This window comes from Parasteatoda tepidariorum, chromosome X1, assembly GCF_043381705.1.
Source record: "Parasteatoda tepidariorum isolate YZ-2023 chromosome X1, CAS_Ptep_4.0, whole genome shotgun sequence".
NCBI classification, from domain to species: Eukaryota; Metazoa; Arthropoda; class Arachnida; order Araneae; family Theridiidae; genus Parasteatoda; species Parasteatoda tepidariorum.
Window position 1 is genome coordinate 56,901,583 of NC_092214.1, and position 16,200 is coordinate 56,917,782.

The 16,200-nt window shown below is 27.7% G+C and overlaps 1 protein-coding gene across 1 annotated transcript in view; it reads right to left on the reverse strand.

Moving 5' to 3' along the window:
• The window catches only part of LOC107449355 (xylosyl- and glucuronyltransferase LARGE2), a 33,571-nt gene that overhangs the window by 7,340 nt on the left and 10,031 nt on the right, over positions 1–16,200 (reverse strand). Inside the window, exons 5-10 of the mRNA XM_016064859.3 lie at positions 15,078–15,229; positions 9,879–9,996; positions 7,799–7,957; positions 3,973–4,092; positions 1,507–1,660; positions 990–1,068 (exon numbers count right to left, since the gene is read on the reverse strand). Coding sequence (XP_015920345.1) covers positions 990–1,068; positions 1,507–1,660; positions 3,973–4,092; positions 7,799–7,957; positions 9,879–9,996; positions 15,078–15,229 — 782 coding nt within the window. The remainder of the gene's footprint in view (positions 1–989; positions 1,069–1,506; positions 1,661–3,972; positions 4,093–7,798; positions 7,958–9,878; positions 9,997–15,077; positions 15,230–16,200) is intronic.

The following is a 16,200-nucleotide window of genomic DNA, read 5'->3' on the forward strand; positions in this document are numbered from 1 at the left end:
TAATTCACAGACAAGTAGAATTTTTGTCTACTCTTGTGCATTTAGTAATACACAAGAGTAGTTCAAAAATATCTAGAAATATAAGTAAAAAAAACATTAAACCAAGTACATTAGTTTAATTAAAAATAATGATAATTTTTTTAAAAATAATGCTAATTTTTTTTAAAATAATGATAAATTTAAAAAAAAAATAAGTCACAGAAAGTTTGTAATGAGAAGGGTTCAAGTAATCTTAAGGAAAAACAAGCTAGAACTATCAGTGATTAACTTTAGAGGAACAAGTACCCAGTTATTTTATCTACAGAATAGGATTAAAATGTAGTTAAAATTTGTTTATAAACTAAAAAAAAATAACAAATATAAAGAAATATTTAACATATGAAGCCTGCTTAAACTCAAAATTAAACAAGTTGTCAGAAAATCTAATTTCTGTACCTCAAGAATATTTTTTTACAATAAAAATAATATTCAGAAAAATGCATTTATGTGTTCTAGAAGTATTTATTTTTAGTAAAGTTATGATTGCAAGTACAGACAAATACAATTGAATCCAGCATCATTAAAATTAATTGATGCTAAGAGAGTTTTAAATTCATCAAAATTTAAATTAAAAAGATCTAAAAAAGAACTGAATAAGAAAAACATTATTTAACACAAACAAAAGATATAATGAAATAAGAACAAACAAAAAATAATTTTGCAATTTATATTGGAATGAATAATTGAAGAGCTTTATAAGAACATGCAAAGTGGTACTTTATTGAACATCAGAAAATGAGATTTAATTTTTTTGTAAAAGATAGGAAAGTTGAACAAATAATAGCATATTTCATTAAAAGTCTCGTTTTCAAGACTAGGAAAAAAAGAAACTTACAGTTGTCCCTAACAAGTTTTTGAAGCTGGAAAATAGAATATTTTCAAGATATCAGTTAACATGTATTCAATAAAGCTCCACAATTGATAAAGTATAAAATAAAATACAAGGATACTAAATGGTGCTATGAAAGGATCTTCTCTATGCAGTAACTGCAAAAGCTCTTCTTTGGTTTGGGGAGCATTGTCTCCTCTCTAAAAATGAAATTACATTAGTAAATTGAAGTAATATTATTGGTGTTGAACAGTTTTTCTAAAATGATTCATTAGGTTACAAACAGCAAATATTTTTGTAATCACTGATTAAGTGTATCTCACTATTTTGGTTAGAGCCAAAATTTATTTGCCAAAGTAATTTTAAATTTATTTATATGAAACCTAGTCTCAAGTTAGGACATTGTAATTTAGAATTACTCATGAACACAGAAAATGGAAAATATGCACTGCTTACAGTAACAGAGTTTATTGCTTCCCATTTGTTCAACATTACATAATGTTTGAAGTAAGATTTTTTTTTCATTATTTGAGTGAAGAATATAATATTTCAATATTAAATTGGTAAACTGTAAATTGGACTGGAAAAATTTCCATTTATAAAACTTTACTTGAGGTATAATTGAGACGTTAACTGACCTGAGGTAGCTCCATATACTGAAATGCAGGTACTACAAAAGCTGTTTTTAGATTTAAGCTATGGCTTTTGATTGAAGCAGAGAACTTTTGTTGAAAATCAGGCGAAGGTTGAAAATCTGCATCCAAAAGAAACATAAATTTGCTTTTAACATTCCTAAAAAAAGAAAAAAAACGTGAATTAATTTTATTTTTAAAATTATTTATATTATGAATTAAAATTTAATCTTAGTGGTTGACAATTTCAATTGACTAAATAATTTTCTACTTTTCTCTTCATCTTGCAGTTAAAACATTACATTTAAATAAAATATTTATTATTAAAGCATAATTAGAGTTAGCAGAGAAATTCCTTTTGTTGAAACACAAATCTAAGTTATCTGAAAAATGAGTTTCTTGCATATTACATTTTAAAGACAAAATTTAACTTTTCATAGTACAGACAGCAGTGCAGCCAAACAATTTTCTGGGAGGGGAAGGAAGTTAAAATTGAAAGTTTTAATTTTTATAAATATTCAGTACAGCAATTTAAATAGGATAATTTTTAACTAAAATTATTTTCGAATATAATTATTGAATAACGTTTACAAATAAATAGTTATTGTGCAGCTAGTTTTAAATTTCTAAATATTTTATTAATTATGCAATAACAATAATTTAAAAAAAAATCATTGCCAAAAATATCCTCAATCAAGATTTTAACCCTTTTTGAGTAACTCGAGTATTAGTAACTCAACATATTTTAACTGGCATGTGTTTGATAACAATACTCATTTTATGATGGCAAAATTTATCACCAAAGGAGATTTACCATCATCAAATTTTCAACTACTTTCGGACTAGCTAGAGAGCCTGATGACACTATGAGTTTTAATAGTTTCCTGACTGCTACAAGTAAATTTTATTATCCTTTTATAGCTAAAAACAATTTATAATCAATTGAATATTCTATATTTTTCTGACTAGCTAGAGTATTTATGTCTCACCTGTTGACACTACAAACTGCAAATAGAATTTATCATCAACCAAAATTTGTCCATTTTCTGGGTAGCTAGATTGCTTAAATTTCAACTGGAGTCGGATGAAGATACTAATTACAAATGTTTTCTAAATATTCTAAGCAAAATTTATTTCTAGTCAAAGGTTCAACCACTTTCTAAGCATTACACAAACTAAGCGAAAAAAAATTTAAAATATAAACTCAAACCTCTCTTTATCTCTAACCCTTTTTTGGCTGCGCCAATGATAGCAAGTCATCCCTTTACCAGAAAATAAGCTTTAACTTAAATTTTCCAGCAATATATGAAATAGCTTGTTTTACTTAATGATAAAACAAATTTGATAGAATGTCAGATTGTTAAGAGTTAGATTTCCCAGAAATACCAATTAGCATAATAAAGAATAAGAAATATATTGATAGAAAGATTTTAAATTTTCTAAAAACACATTTTAAATGTGATTTTCCTACATAAAGAGTAAAGTTTTGCAACAACTTAGAATGTTTCTTAACTACTGTTGTGCAAAACATTGTTAAAGGGTTATTTATTACCAGTTTTTAAATGTTTCTTAACTATTGTTGTGCGAAACATTGTTAAGGGGTTATTTATTACCTGTTTTTAAAAATAATGCATGCTAGCATTAATACAAATACCTTAAAAATATTTTTAAACATTACATATTAAGAATTTCACACCGATCTAAAGATAATGCAGGTTGTGGTTTCAAGGATTAGAAGCTAATCAGTGCCATTAGGAGGGTTGATTGATGTCCAAGTAGCTAGATACATATCTGTGTATGAAGAGCTACACATCAATATTTGGCCTCGCTTCATGCAACCACTTTTACGCTGGGACAATAACTATCAATTAGTTAACACTTTGACTTCCAGTCACATGATCAGCTGTCTAAGTGTTAACTAGATGAGCAATACAGGCAACTTTTTTCTACAAATTGTTCAACATCCACAAAATATCTTAAGACTAGGGGTGTAACAATTGATGGAAGTTCCTTTATCTGTGCAATTCAAAAAGAAATAGGAAATTACATAAAACTATTAAGATAATTTTGAATGTGAAAGCTGAGATAAAAACAATCATTTCACAAAAAAAACAGCAAGTCATTTTCGAATACAGTCATTTCAAAAACCTCTGGTGGAAAATTTAATTAGGTAGATTTATAAAAAATTCTGATATAGATACTTAATTTACAGGATAGTATCTAGATTTTTTTATTTTGGCAAAATTACTGGTTATTTTTGAGTATACGATAATGATTAAAATCGATAACTTTACGAGAAAAAAAGGATTTAAATCAACTGTATTTAGAAAACTTTGAAAGTTCTAAATAAAACAAAGTAACCATAAGTAAGTTTCAATCATAAAAAAATTATTTCCTTGAATGCACTTTTTGTTTATTTCCAAAACAATATCTTTATATGTGAATCATTCAATTAAAATACAGAACTATTACTTCATTGCAATATTTCGAAGAGAATTAATAGGATAATCATTGGCCGAGTTTCCAAACACTAAAGAAACATGACTAGAAGTTGACAGCTTAATGTTTTTCAATTTTTTCTGTATATAGAGCCTGAAATATTCAAGAAAAAATATAAATAGCATATCAGATGAAAACACATACATAAATACAATTATTTGGCATAAGGAAGACATTAGATAAATTTAATTAAACGTCTAAATGCTTTTTCTAAACTTTAAGCCGTAGGCTTTCCTTCATCAAAAAACCAGCTATACCATGTTATTCAATGGGGAAAAATGTATGCAGCAGAGAATTTTCAAAACAATTTCGCACAGTAGCTCATCGCTTGGGGGAGGAGGTGGTGTTTGATACACCATTAATTTATTTAAAAGATTTCAGAATTTAATAAATATATTTCATGTGTGGTAAAAATATCTTTTGTGTACATAAATATGTTAATATCTTTTGTGTATATAAATATGTTTCAAGTATAAATTAAATTACAATGTAAACATTGTATTTTTGAAAGAAAGCAATGTTGTTTAAGTTTTAGAAACAGTTGCAAAATTTCAATTTACAATTTTAAAAAAATAAGTTTTATAAATGTAAAACAAGAGCATAACCCATGAGATAATAAAATCATACATGAACACTAAAATCTAAAATTCAATTTTCTAAATCAATGACACTTGATAGACCAAAAATAAAATCCACATCCTTTAACATGAAAATACAATAATAATTTGATTTAATAGAAAAAAGCACTTATCTCCAAAGTAATGACTTGATCCAGTCTTTATTAAATATTCGATGAACAATTCAATTTTAAAATAAAAGCAAAGGAAAAATTGTGAATCAAATAGTATATTAAACAGGGGTGAGAGTAGTAAAAAAGTAAAAAAGAGGAAATCCAATAAATATATAAATATATATCCCAAAATTTGACAAAAATGTGCGATTTTTAAACTTGTCAACCATGTGATATAATCCTGATGGTTAATTTCAAAATTGTATGAATATATGAATAAGAATGACAAGCATGATTTTAAATTGAGAGAATATGAAACTCTATATCGAATTTAAAAAAAATGCGAAAATATAAATCATGATGCGCAATTTTTAAATCGCGCGAATACGAATCCCAATTTCTAATTTTTAAAGCACGTATAAATAAGAAAATCGATGTTTGATATTACAACCGCGAAAACGAAACATGACATTGGATTATAAGCTCGAGTGAATACGAATCGCTACATAGAGTTTTAAAAGCGCGTAAATACAAATCGCGATATTGGATTTTTAAATCTCGCAAATAAGAATCGCAATGCACAATATTTAAATCGCCTGAATAAGAATCACAACGTTCAACTTTTAAATCAGATGAATACGAAAATAGATGTTTGATAATAAAATCGCGATTTTAAAAATGCATAAATACAAAACGCGATATTGGATTTTTAAATCTCGTAAATAGGAATCAAAATGTACGATATTTAAATAGCGTAAATAAGAATCACAACGAGCAACTTTTAAATCAGGTAAGTACAAAAATAGGTGATTGATATTAAAATCTCGTGAATAAGAATCGAGATATTCGCAGAGTCTGGACTTGGGATTTCTAAGAAGCTTGTTTGTATTACTTTTGTTTAGACATAATAAATAAAAATTTACAAGATTAATTGAATGAGCAAATAAATATTTTTGCAGCAAATCCACTTCTATTTTTTTTTGTTTGCTTTCACACCAAAAAACAGGAAACAGCGACGTCTGAATTACGAAAATACAAGCTATTCAGCGGATGGATAAAAATACGGAAAATCTTATTTTCTGTGCTTAAAATCGGAGAAAGTAGCTAAAACAAGTAAAAAGGTGGAAGGGTTAGCAGCTAGAATGTAGTTTTATTTTTCTGCTTATCTTTGAAAATCGTAAATAAATATAATTATTTTATTTCAATGACTGAATTTTCACAAACAAAGCGGGATATTTATAAAAAAAAACTTTTAGAGAATAGGAGTTTCTGATAAAACGGCTGAAATTCGAGAGACAAAAGTGGAAATTTGCTAAAAAGTAGAAAATCTCATAAAGGTCAACCAGTTTTATCCCAAGGAAATGATTTTTAGAGAAACTTCAAAGGGAGGAATGAGGATTTCAATACTTTCGTTCTGTGAAAAATTAAATTCCTCATAAAATATTTTAACTTGTGCAACAAAAAATTGCCGCGGAAATTAGCGGAAAAATCTGAAAAAAAAAAAGCGGAAATCGGTGAAAGAATCACATCCCTGATTAAAATGATGCACTGAAATAAAATAAAAATTCTTTTTATTGAATTGCGAGAGCACCTTTACAACAAGTGTTCTTGAGACACTATTTAAATGGAAGAACCCCTTCCCAAAATGCTAACAAGGAAGAGTTTACTCCTATTCATGTCCCTAAAAGTTGAACATATCACAACTTTACAATCCTAGAAATTCTGTATGAATCTCCATTTGGGACAGTTTATAACTTGAAATTAGATAAAGAAATGGCTTCATCAAAATTCTGATAGAGTAGCAATTATTTACTTTAGTAAACCCTTTTTCTTATGCAATTTATGTTTTTTTTTCTTCTTAATCGCAAATTGTTTTTTTTATGCAGAAAATTTCAATTTATAAAAAATAAAACGAAAATAATTTTTTCCCAAAATAAGGGGCTAAAACTTCCCAAATATTGAAAAGAATTAGACCCTCAAAAGGTGGGAGGAGGTTGATTCCTACCTTAGTGTATGCCACTGTTCACAAGTGACTGGTAATGTGGATTGTGAAAATAGTTATTATCAATGTAGACATACAAATTGTCTCCAAACAAATATGCACTGAAATAAATAAACAATAAATACTAACCGAGGTGTGGAACTAAAATGGATAATAATACACAAAAGGCAGTAGCAAAATTTTTGCACGCATTCATTTCTTAGAAAATTCACAAGTAAGTATCTCAAATAGACACATTTGCTTTCCTTGTTTGCAAAGAAGCGAGTTTCACTTTCACAATTTTTGTGTGTGGGGAATTTTATTGGGTAGAACGCCCTCTTATCCAATGAAAATAACGCAATATGACTCAGTCTAGAAGAATAGGAGAAGAAACTGTTTAAAAGAGGGATGTTATACCCCACCTCCTCAGCTTGTAATTTCTACTGGAAGGAGGAATCAATCAGTTATTTTAAAAGGGGTTGGGGAAAAGAAAAGGGGATACTTCCTTATCTATTCTAGCTAGGATTTCTAGCTTGTGATCCTTTTTTAAGTCGAGGGTGGATACAAGAAACATACCCTTCAAATTGGTCTCCATATGCAGTGTTTCTATTGTTATTTTGTTCACTTATTTAGAGCAGACCACCGCCGAAAGTAGCCAAAAATTGGTGATTGTTTGGCCGTATATCACCATATGAACTAATACTTTGTTGACTTTGTAATAAAATTTTTTTCTCAAAAAATGATTTTGTCGTAAATAATTTTTCTTGATAAATTTTTTTGCCACCAAAAATTATTTTGTCACAAGTGTCGCTGCATCGGAAGAGCCACAGGTAGGAATTTGTTTTTTTCGATAGCGCTGCTGTGATTTCACCGAAAAATATGGTAAATTTTTCTGAAATATGGAATCCTTGACACAGTTGAGGATTGTTGTTACCCTAAATAAGGTTATAAAAAATCTTCATTTGAGTAGTCAATTACATCCTTATATCAAATTATCTTATTCTTAGACCACATAAATGATTAATGTTATAATATTTAGAAGTGTTTATAATTTTTATGAGGACTTGAATATGAAGAAGACTACCTACCTTTGCCATTCATACTCCGATTTATCTGCATGTTTACTCATTATATATATAACCAAAGAAACTGGACCATTCCATAACTGTAAACTACGTTCCAAAGCAGACAATCTATCCATAGAGACTTGTGTAACAAGAGTAATTAAATTATAATGATCCTTAATGCTGAAAATTAGATTTAGGTCATTTATAACTAAACATAAAAAAAAGTAAAATCATGAAATGGAAAATTAAAAAGAATCATTTACTACTACAAATAGCTAAATTTAAGAAATAAAAAAAATTATTTATCACTTTCGAACTACAATAACAAAAACATGCCATTCGTACAACCATCGATGAAAAAAATTAAAAATAATGTAATGTAAATTTAGTCAATAAAATAATATCAGTTTAATACAGGAATAAACAATTAAAAATTAATATTTTTAATTAAGTTTAATAGCTGTGACTACTATTACTATTATAAAAGTTTTAAAATTTAAAAATATCATATTTGAAGATCAATGCGGAAGAACAGTTTATGTCCAAGAAAGCTAAATCTGAGAAAAAACTAATTTCGGGGTTTGAGAATTTTGGGAGAAAGAATAAAATTGAAATTGTAAAAATAAAAATATATAGAAACGTCACAAGTATTTATTTACATTCACTAAAATTTTCAAAGCAAACTTATAAATTTTGATGCTGAAAAAAAAAAATTGGAAAATTGGGTAGAAAAAAAATTGTTTTTTTCCAATCCAATTTTCGAATTGAATCAATACTTCCTCACTAGTATTCCCATTGTCCTCTTCACCATATTTTTCTTTGTTCCTTTTTAGGCCTCATCGTTCTGATGAGGTACATTAAAAAAAAAAGAGGTTTTCATAAAATTCTCTTAAATCAGATTACCCTAAAAAGTTTTTAGGAACTGTAAATCCGGATTTTGAACAGCCTTAATGGGGAAACTAGTGTCACAAAGTTTTCTTTTGGGGATGGTTTTCCTTTAATTATTAAGGCTAGTAGCTTATTAATATTGTTTTTCACTTCTTTATGCCCCCTCCTCCCTGATGGCTTGATAGATAAAGCAGTAAGTTTCTTTTTAGTTTTCTTGGAATATGTAGTAGATATGCAGTGGTTTGGATAAGAACCATTCTTCTCCAAACATACAGACAGTAACTGTTTTTCTTCAGCATGGCTTACCTTAACTGCATAATAACACTCATAAGAAGAGTAGACTGTTTTGTCAAAACTTTGTAGTCCTTAAAATGCAACAGATAGCAATACAATAGTCATTTTTGTGAAATAAGGGCATAAACTATTTTTCCCTTTTGATCTTCATTTATTTGTCATTAAAAACTTACTTAATCAGACATAAAATCAATAAAAACAAATGTGCAGTCAATCATGATGTTATCCATAATATAAATATATATACAGGGTGATTCAGTAAGGCAATTATAAACATATAGGAGCAACACAGTACATGATTGGATATTACCTTGAAATGCTTGGTCAAAAATCTTTTCTGGAATGGTGTCTAAGACACACAACTCATGTATTGTGGCAATTGCTACAATGCATGCAATAAGTTCTCAGCACTGCTAATGGGGTTTTTGTACACCCTCCCGAAAGATCTTTAAGTACCCTTCAGAAAAATAAATCATGACAAGTAAGGTCTAGCAAATAAAAAGGACAAGGCACCTCACTATCTTCCTGATCCACTATTGGCCATAAAACCCATTCAGGTGGAGACACCTGTTACAGCTGTAATGTGCAGTTGCCCCATCATGCAGAAATCATAAGGTAAAATGGATCATGGTAGATAAACATGCTACAAATATACAAATGCTCTCTCATGATAGAATAGTACTCAAGGACTTTTTAGAATAATACACATGTTATTCATGCCAGTTCTTTCGTAAGTTTTGTTTTATCTCTACCACACTTGGAAAATGTTTCCAACTATGCATTGATAAGTGATTTCTTATCGTCTAGGTATACTCTAGTACTGTATCTCTCCTGAAAGCTGATTCATACTTTATATATTTTTACATATAAATATTTATAATGTTAATAAGAGTTTAAGAAATAAATAATAAGTTTTTACCTTTCGTCATTAGGAATGAAGATATCTTCTTGTTTGCCAATAGATAATGGATGTTTTGGAGGAGAAGAGTTAATTGAGCAAGGATTTGATAATATTGTAGCTGAGTTATATGATGCAACTATTAAGAGAATATAATACATAAAAGATAAGTGATTTAATTGCCTAAAATATAGTAAAATTTCATTTATATGCAGGTATAAGAACATCTTGAGTATATTAACTTTTAATAAGACACAAAGCCTATTTCTCACATGATACCTTCTCACATGATGATATTGAAAAAGTCAATAATTTAACAGTTGTGTATATGTCAGTTAATAAATCTGAATCCCATTTCCCAACAGTGTCATTTGCTTCCTCAGGAAGATTTTCAAAAAAATTAAATTTTATCAAATAAAGTTTATATTTATGCTAGTTATTGTATTATATTAGGGGACAGCCCCATTACATCTTCACTCATTAATGCCCTTAACAGCTAAAATTATTATTATTATTTTTTACGAAAAACAGAATTTTGCCTATAAATTAAATTATTCCAATGAAAGGTCCCAAAATTTTTTATTGTATTAAAACTTTGGTTTCACTGATTTAGTTCCTGATTCTATTGGGATAAAATTTAAACACCAATGTAATTTTATGTGATTTTCTTTTTAAAATTCATGTTTAATTTTTGGTAAGCTTTGGAATAAAAACTTTTCAAATGTTTTTTAGAAGTAATAATGCGTTAAGTTAATTTCGAATAATGTTAATGCTTTTTTGTATTTATTATTTGAATTGTATATCTTGACTGGACTTAGTTTTGCACAAGGCTTAAAATAAATGTAAATATAATTTAAAGAATTACAAACAAATTATAACAAAGACTTGCTGCTTTTACTTTTGAGCCTTGAATTTAAAGTAATAATAAAAAAAACATAGAAATATTAAGACAAGAATATTAAGTATGATAAATGAATATTACAATAAAAAAAGTTTTAAATTAGGATATAGAAATATTTGGCAGTTAAAAACTTTATAATTTTTACTTATTTTATGCTGATGACAACCAAAGAAACTCTGTCTTTATATGAGAAAAATTGGATCATACCATGTGATTTATCTGTCAAATGAGAATAAATGGACTAGTCATCATCTATGCATATATATACACTAATTAATATACTTATTTGTACTAATATTTAATAAACAAATACAGATGATAGATCAAATATATAACTAAATTTAAACCTAAAAATTATCAAGTAAAAAATATCTGATGCCAACCTCATTTATGAGATGTCCTCCCCCTCTCTCTAAGAGAAATTCTGACTATAGCCCTGATTTAAGGAAATGTTGGAAATTGCTTTAAAGGTTGTGTGTTATACATTGTTGCACTAAGGTGCAGATGAACTTTTAAAACTTAGACTTAGAGAAGAATCCATGCCCAATGATGTATGAAGATATAGTTTCATTGTGTACAGGTAAGAGATGGGAAAATAACTGTTTTACACCAGTATTATCTGAAAAAGCAAGCTTATCTGGCAGCTTTTTCTCGCTCCTTGGAGAGAGAGGGTGTTTTTGTCACTGCTGAGCTTTTCTTCGAAATCTGAATAGTTTTATTAGACAGCAAACATTTCTCTGGCATAAGATGTTATGATCCTATTTTATATCAAAATGAACCCAATTGGGCAATGTCTTGTAAAAGACTATAAACTCTAAGTTTAAGTTTATAGATATGCCCAATTACAGGTGAATCAATAGTTTGGTCATTGTGGCTAATTATCTTCAATTGATAATGTTTATTTGTTAAACATGCTTCATACTTAAGAATAATGAATGCATAGATAATTGGCAAATGATTATTTATTTTTCTTTTATTAAATATTTGTTTATTAACTTGAATATTTTGCACATTAAGATTTTAATTACATTAGTTTAGTAAATTCTAATTTTAGTTCAAATCATAGCAATTTACTGAATACTGTGTTAATATTGTTGTTTCAGCAAAATATGGATGCCTGAATTTTCCCCTCCTTCGAGGTGAGTTTTAACCACTATCTTGTATCTATTGAGGAGGTCAAAAGGAAGGAGAATTTAAACATTAACATTCCAACGTATTATTTTATGCCAAAACACCAATGGCATCCAAATTAACTTGATTGGACTATTAGCTTAGAAAGCATAAGTGATTTAGTAAACATGAAATATAAAGTATGATTTTGAATTATATACCTTTATGTGTTTGAAACTTTTATCTAGACAAATGAGGTATTATTTTTTATGTACAGTAATTTCCGGTAAATAGGCCGCACCCGCAAAAAACATCGTTAAAAATTTCAATTTTCATCTTATAGGCCGCACCGTCGTAAAGGCCGCACTTTCGTTTTTTCGATCGATCATCGATTTTNCGCATCGGCGTACAGGCCGCGCATCGTGACAGCCCAACTTTTAAACACGTATAGGCCGCGGCCTATTTACCGGAAATTACTGTATTTTTTTAAACTCTGAATCCAATGAAATCAAAATTAAATTGATAGGACTAGTAATTTAAAAGTTATTACAGTTTAAATGTATTTGTATTTTATATAAGTATGGCACATAGCTATGTAGACAAAAAAAGTATTTAACTCCATGCATTTTTCTATGCTTAACTGAATCAGATTAAACTGAAGGAAATAGAATAAATAGTAGACTATTCCAATAAGTAAATAAAAAAATTGAAATGATTATGCATACCAGCTCATACTGTGTCAAATGATATTCTAAAGTAAAAGTTAAAGTAATGTCACACCAGCAAATGATGTAGTGTGGGTATCTCAATCCTGAGTGGTTGTTGAAACATGGCATTTGTTAGCAATTAGCAATGGTTCTTTCCATTCTATTTCCAGTAAGCCAAACTTGTCAAGTATCAATTCTCATAAGTGAGTTTAACTTTCTAAGTTTTGCATCTAAGTTTATTTTTTAACACATTTTTTTATTATATAAACATTATGCAATGACTATGAAATCTTTTTTTTATTTTTGTTATGTATTTCTAAAATAATAAAGAAATATAAGCAATATTTAGCAATACAGTAATGATCCAAATATCTGGAATCTAGGGGACAGATATTCTACCAGGTGCCGACTTTGCTTTTTTCTGCATCTCTAGATAATAGTAAGTATATTAGTTATCTATAAGAGAGATTTTTTAATTAAATAATAATTTTGAAAAAAAGTTGAGAGACGAAACATTTTCTAATGTTTATTTAACTAAAAGAAATTGACTTGTAATTTCTAGGAAATCTAATGTTAATGTATGAGTTTGGAAAAATAATGCTATTTCGAAACATCATATATTGTGAACATTTGATAAACTATTTCTGTCCCCAAATATTATTTATTCATTTATCAGTATGATTTTATCCTTTTTCTGATTTTTATGAACTAAATATGATTTGAATGTGAAATATGATTAATTGAAAAAGAAAATGAAGCTTCTTAATCAAAAATACCAACTGCAAGCATTAAGTGTGGTAACTGTTTAATAGTGTTTTTTGTTCTTTTATGTTGTACATTATTTAGTACTTAACCAGAATATAGCTTAATATTAATATTAGATGATTCTTTTGGGAGGGGGTACTGAACATCAACTAGATCTGCTAAGTGCAAGAAATAAGCATATTAGTTAAGTGATTATGCAATCTTAAACCATCATTTACTGTACCCACTTTATAGTCCTTTCAGTTCTGTAATACTGTTTATCCATCAATACTTCAGCATTCCAGAATACGATTTTATCCTTTCATGACTTTTGTGAAGTTAAATATCACTCAGTAATGGAATGTGAACTAAAAATTAAACTATTTGTTGTCCTCCACCTACTAAGAGTGAGAAAGGATTAGGGTTAAGGAACTGTAAACATGGCAAATGATTTTAATTTACAATTCACTCACGATGATGAGCTATGCCAATTGAATTTTCATATAGCGGAATATCATTGAAATATGGTTGGGTTCCACGACAAAGAAAGCTTCAAGTAACTCCAAAGAGTAAAATATTTCATAAATAATTATACTAATAATTATTAATTAGCATTAATACTAATCTGCAATATTTCATAATATGCTTGAAATTCTTAGATGACTAAAATACAGTACAGCTATATAAGTATCTGAATTAAATAAAAAATATGGAATAAATAATTTATTATTAAGCATATAGCTGATATACCTGTTGAGTTGTCACTTAATATTCTTCAAATAGATAAAAATTTTGAAAGAAATTTATTTAGTTCAAATGTCACAATAACAGGGTATGCAATTTTTACGCTAAAGGCAATAAAATCAAAATTAAAATGATAGAGCTAATAGTTTTGAAGTTATAAGGGTTTTATTCGTAAAAAGGTATGAGTCAAAAATTATAATTTTAATACATGATACTTTCATAACTTCTTACCCATTAAACTTATTGATTTGGTTTTGGTCTTCGTCCCATTCAATTTAGCATAAAACAATACATAGAATGCAATACTATGTACTGTTTTATGCTGAAAAAGTATAAAAAAAGGACAAAAAAAAGTATTAAAAAAAGTGTACTTTTTATATCTAAAAACTTTTATCACATTTGAACTATTCAGCGTATCAACTACATTTTGAAATTCAATTTAACCTTAAAAAATATAGAGGAAATAATACTTCACTTGTCTTGATAAGAATTTCTGAAGCTTAAATAGGTATAAATAAAAAATTTCTACTTTTTTTTTAGTCTGATTTCTTACCAAATTTCTTATAACTCAAGAGCCATTAATCTGATGGACTTGGTTTGTAGTAATTAGATTCAGCGTAAAAAAAAACAACAAAAAACAAAGAAAAATACCTTGTTTGCCTAAACAGTACTCTTTAATTCCCCCCCTGTTGGATCTTTTCTGCTTCTTAGTAAATTCAAGATGGTAGCAAAAGCTCACCTCAGGGGAAGGGACAAACTTTAGATTTCCATATTGATTTAAAACTACAATTAAAACAATTTCAAGATTTTTCAAAATTATTTCTTATTTATAAGTCTTTATTTTTTTTTAGATACAGAAACTGGCCTCGTAGCTAATAATACAAATAAATTTCTAAAGAAAACCATTGAATTTTCTCTAAAGAAAAAAGAATAAAAATTGCACAGTTAAACAATAATGATAACTTAGTATCACAATGTAAAATTCTGAAATATAATATTAGTAACAGTTCTTACCACGAGGAATAAGAATAGGATTAGTGAAATGAATACTCCCAGAATACCCATAACACATCAGCATGACTGTAACACTGTGTATTGATGATGTGCCAGCCGAAAAACTAGTAGTTTTAGAAGTTAGAGGCTCAATATTTGAAGAAAACTGTAATCTGTAAATTTTCTTAATCAGTTAATAAAAAATAATAAAATTATCTTTTGAAAGAAATTTACGGAAAATAAAGTATTAATGATAAATGTAAATTTAATCTCTTGTATTAAACTATATACAGCTTAGCACTATTTGAAATACAAATCACAACTACAGAAATTTATTTAATCTAACTCACAGTACAAGAATAACTTTATCACCTTATATAAGTTAGATAAAAAAAAAAACAATATGTGCAATGTATTCAAGTTTATTGAAGAAAAGGAAAAAAGCAGAATCAACTTGAGATGAATTTAGTATTCTTATTAAAATGAGAATAATTATTAAAAAGGGCTTCCATGGGAATACCAACAAGGTTCGATTAAGATTTACTAGATAGTAAGAAACATAATTGTCAAACTGATAATTTAAATACATGTTTCTCTAATGTACAGTTATTAAAATTTTCTTAAAATAAGTATGCACTAAATGGTGCTTGTACATTAGCCATTGGCCCAATATCAGAATTTTCTGAGCCAATCTGCAGTACCATCTTTGTCTGCAATCCAAATGGAATCAAGTAGGGACTAATATTGTAAAAATTGGACTTATCTGAACTTATAGTAAAATTTGAATTTGCAAATAGTAGATAAAAATTAAATACAAGAAATGTATGTTTAAATTTCATTAGGAACTTACATATTAATGCATAAAAGAACAATTCAATAAAACCATAGTCAAAGCATGTAAATAACAATGTAAATAACTAAAGAGAAAATAATTAATATTAAGTTCAAGTTTTATATAAATAATGTCTTTAAGATATATCACTACATATATTTTCTTTCCACTATTGGAAAAATTTGGCTTACCCAATATACATACAATATTTGCACTAAAACATAGGATAGATAAAAAAAATCTTTACAGAAATTTATGCCTTTTTAAATTTCATTGAAACTTACACCCTTAAAAAGAAAAATGAAAAAATCG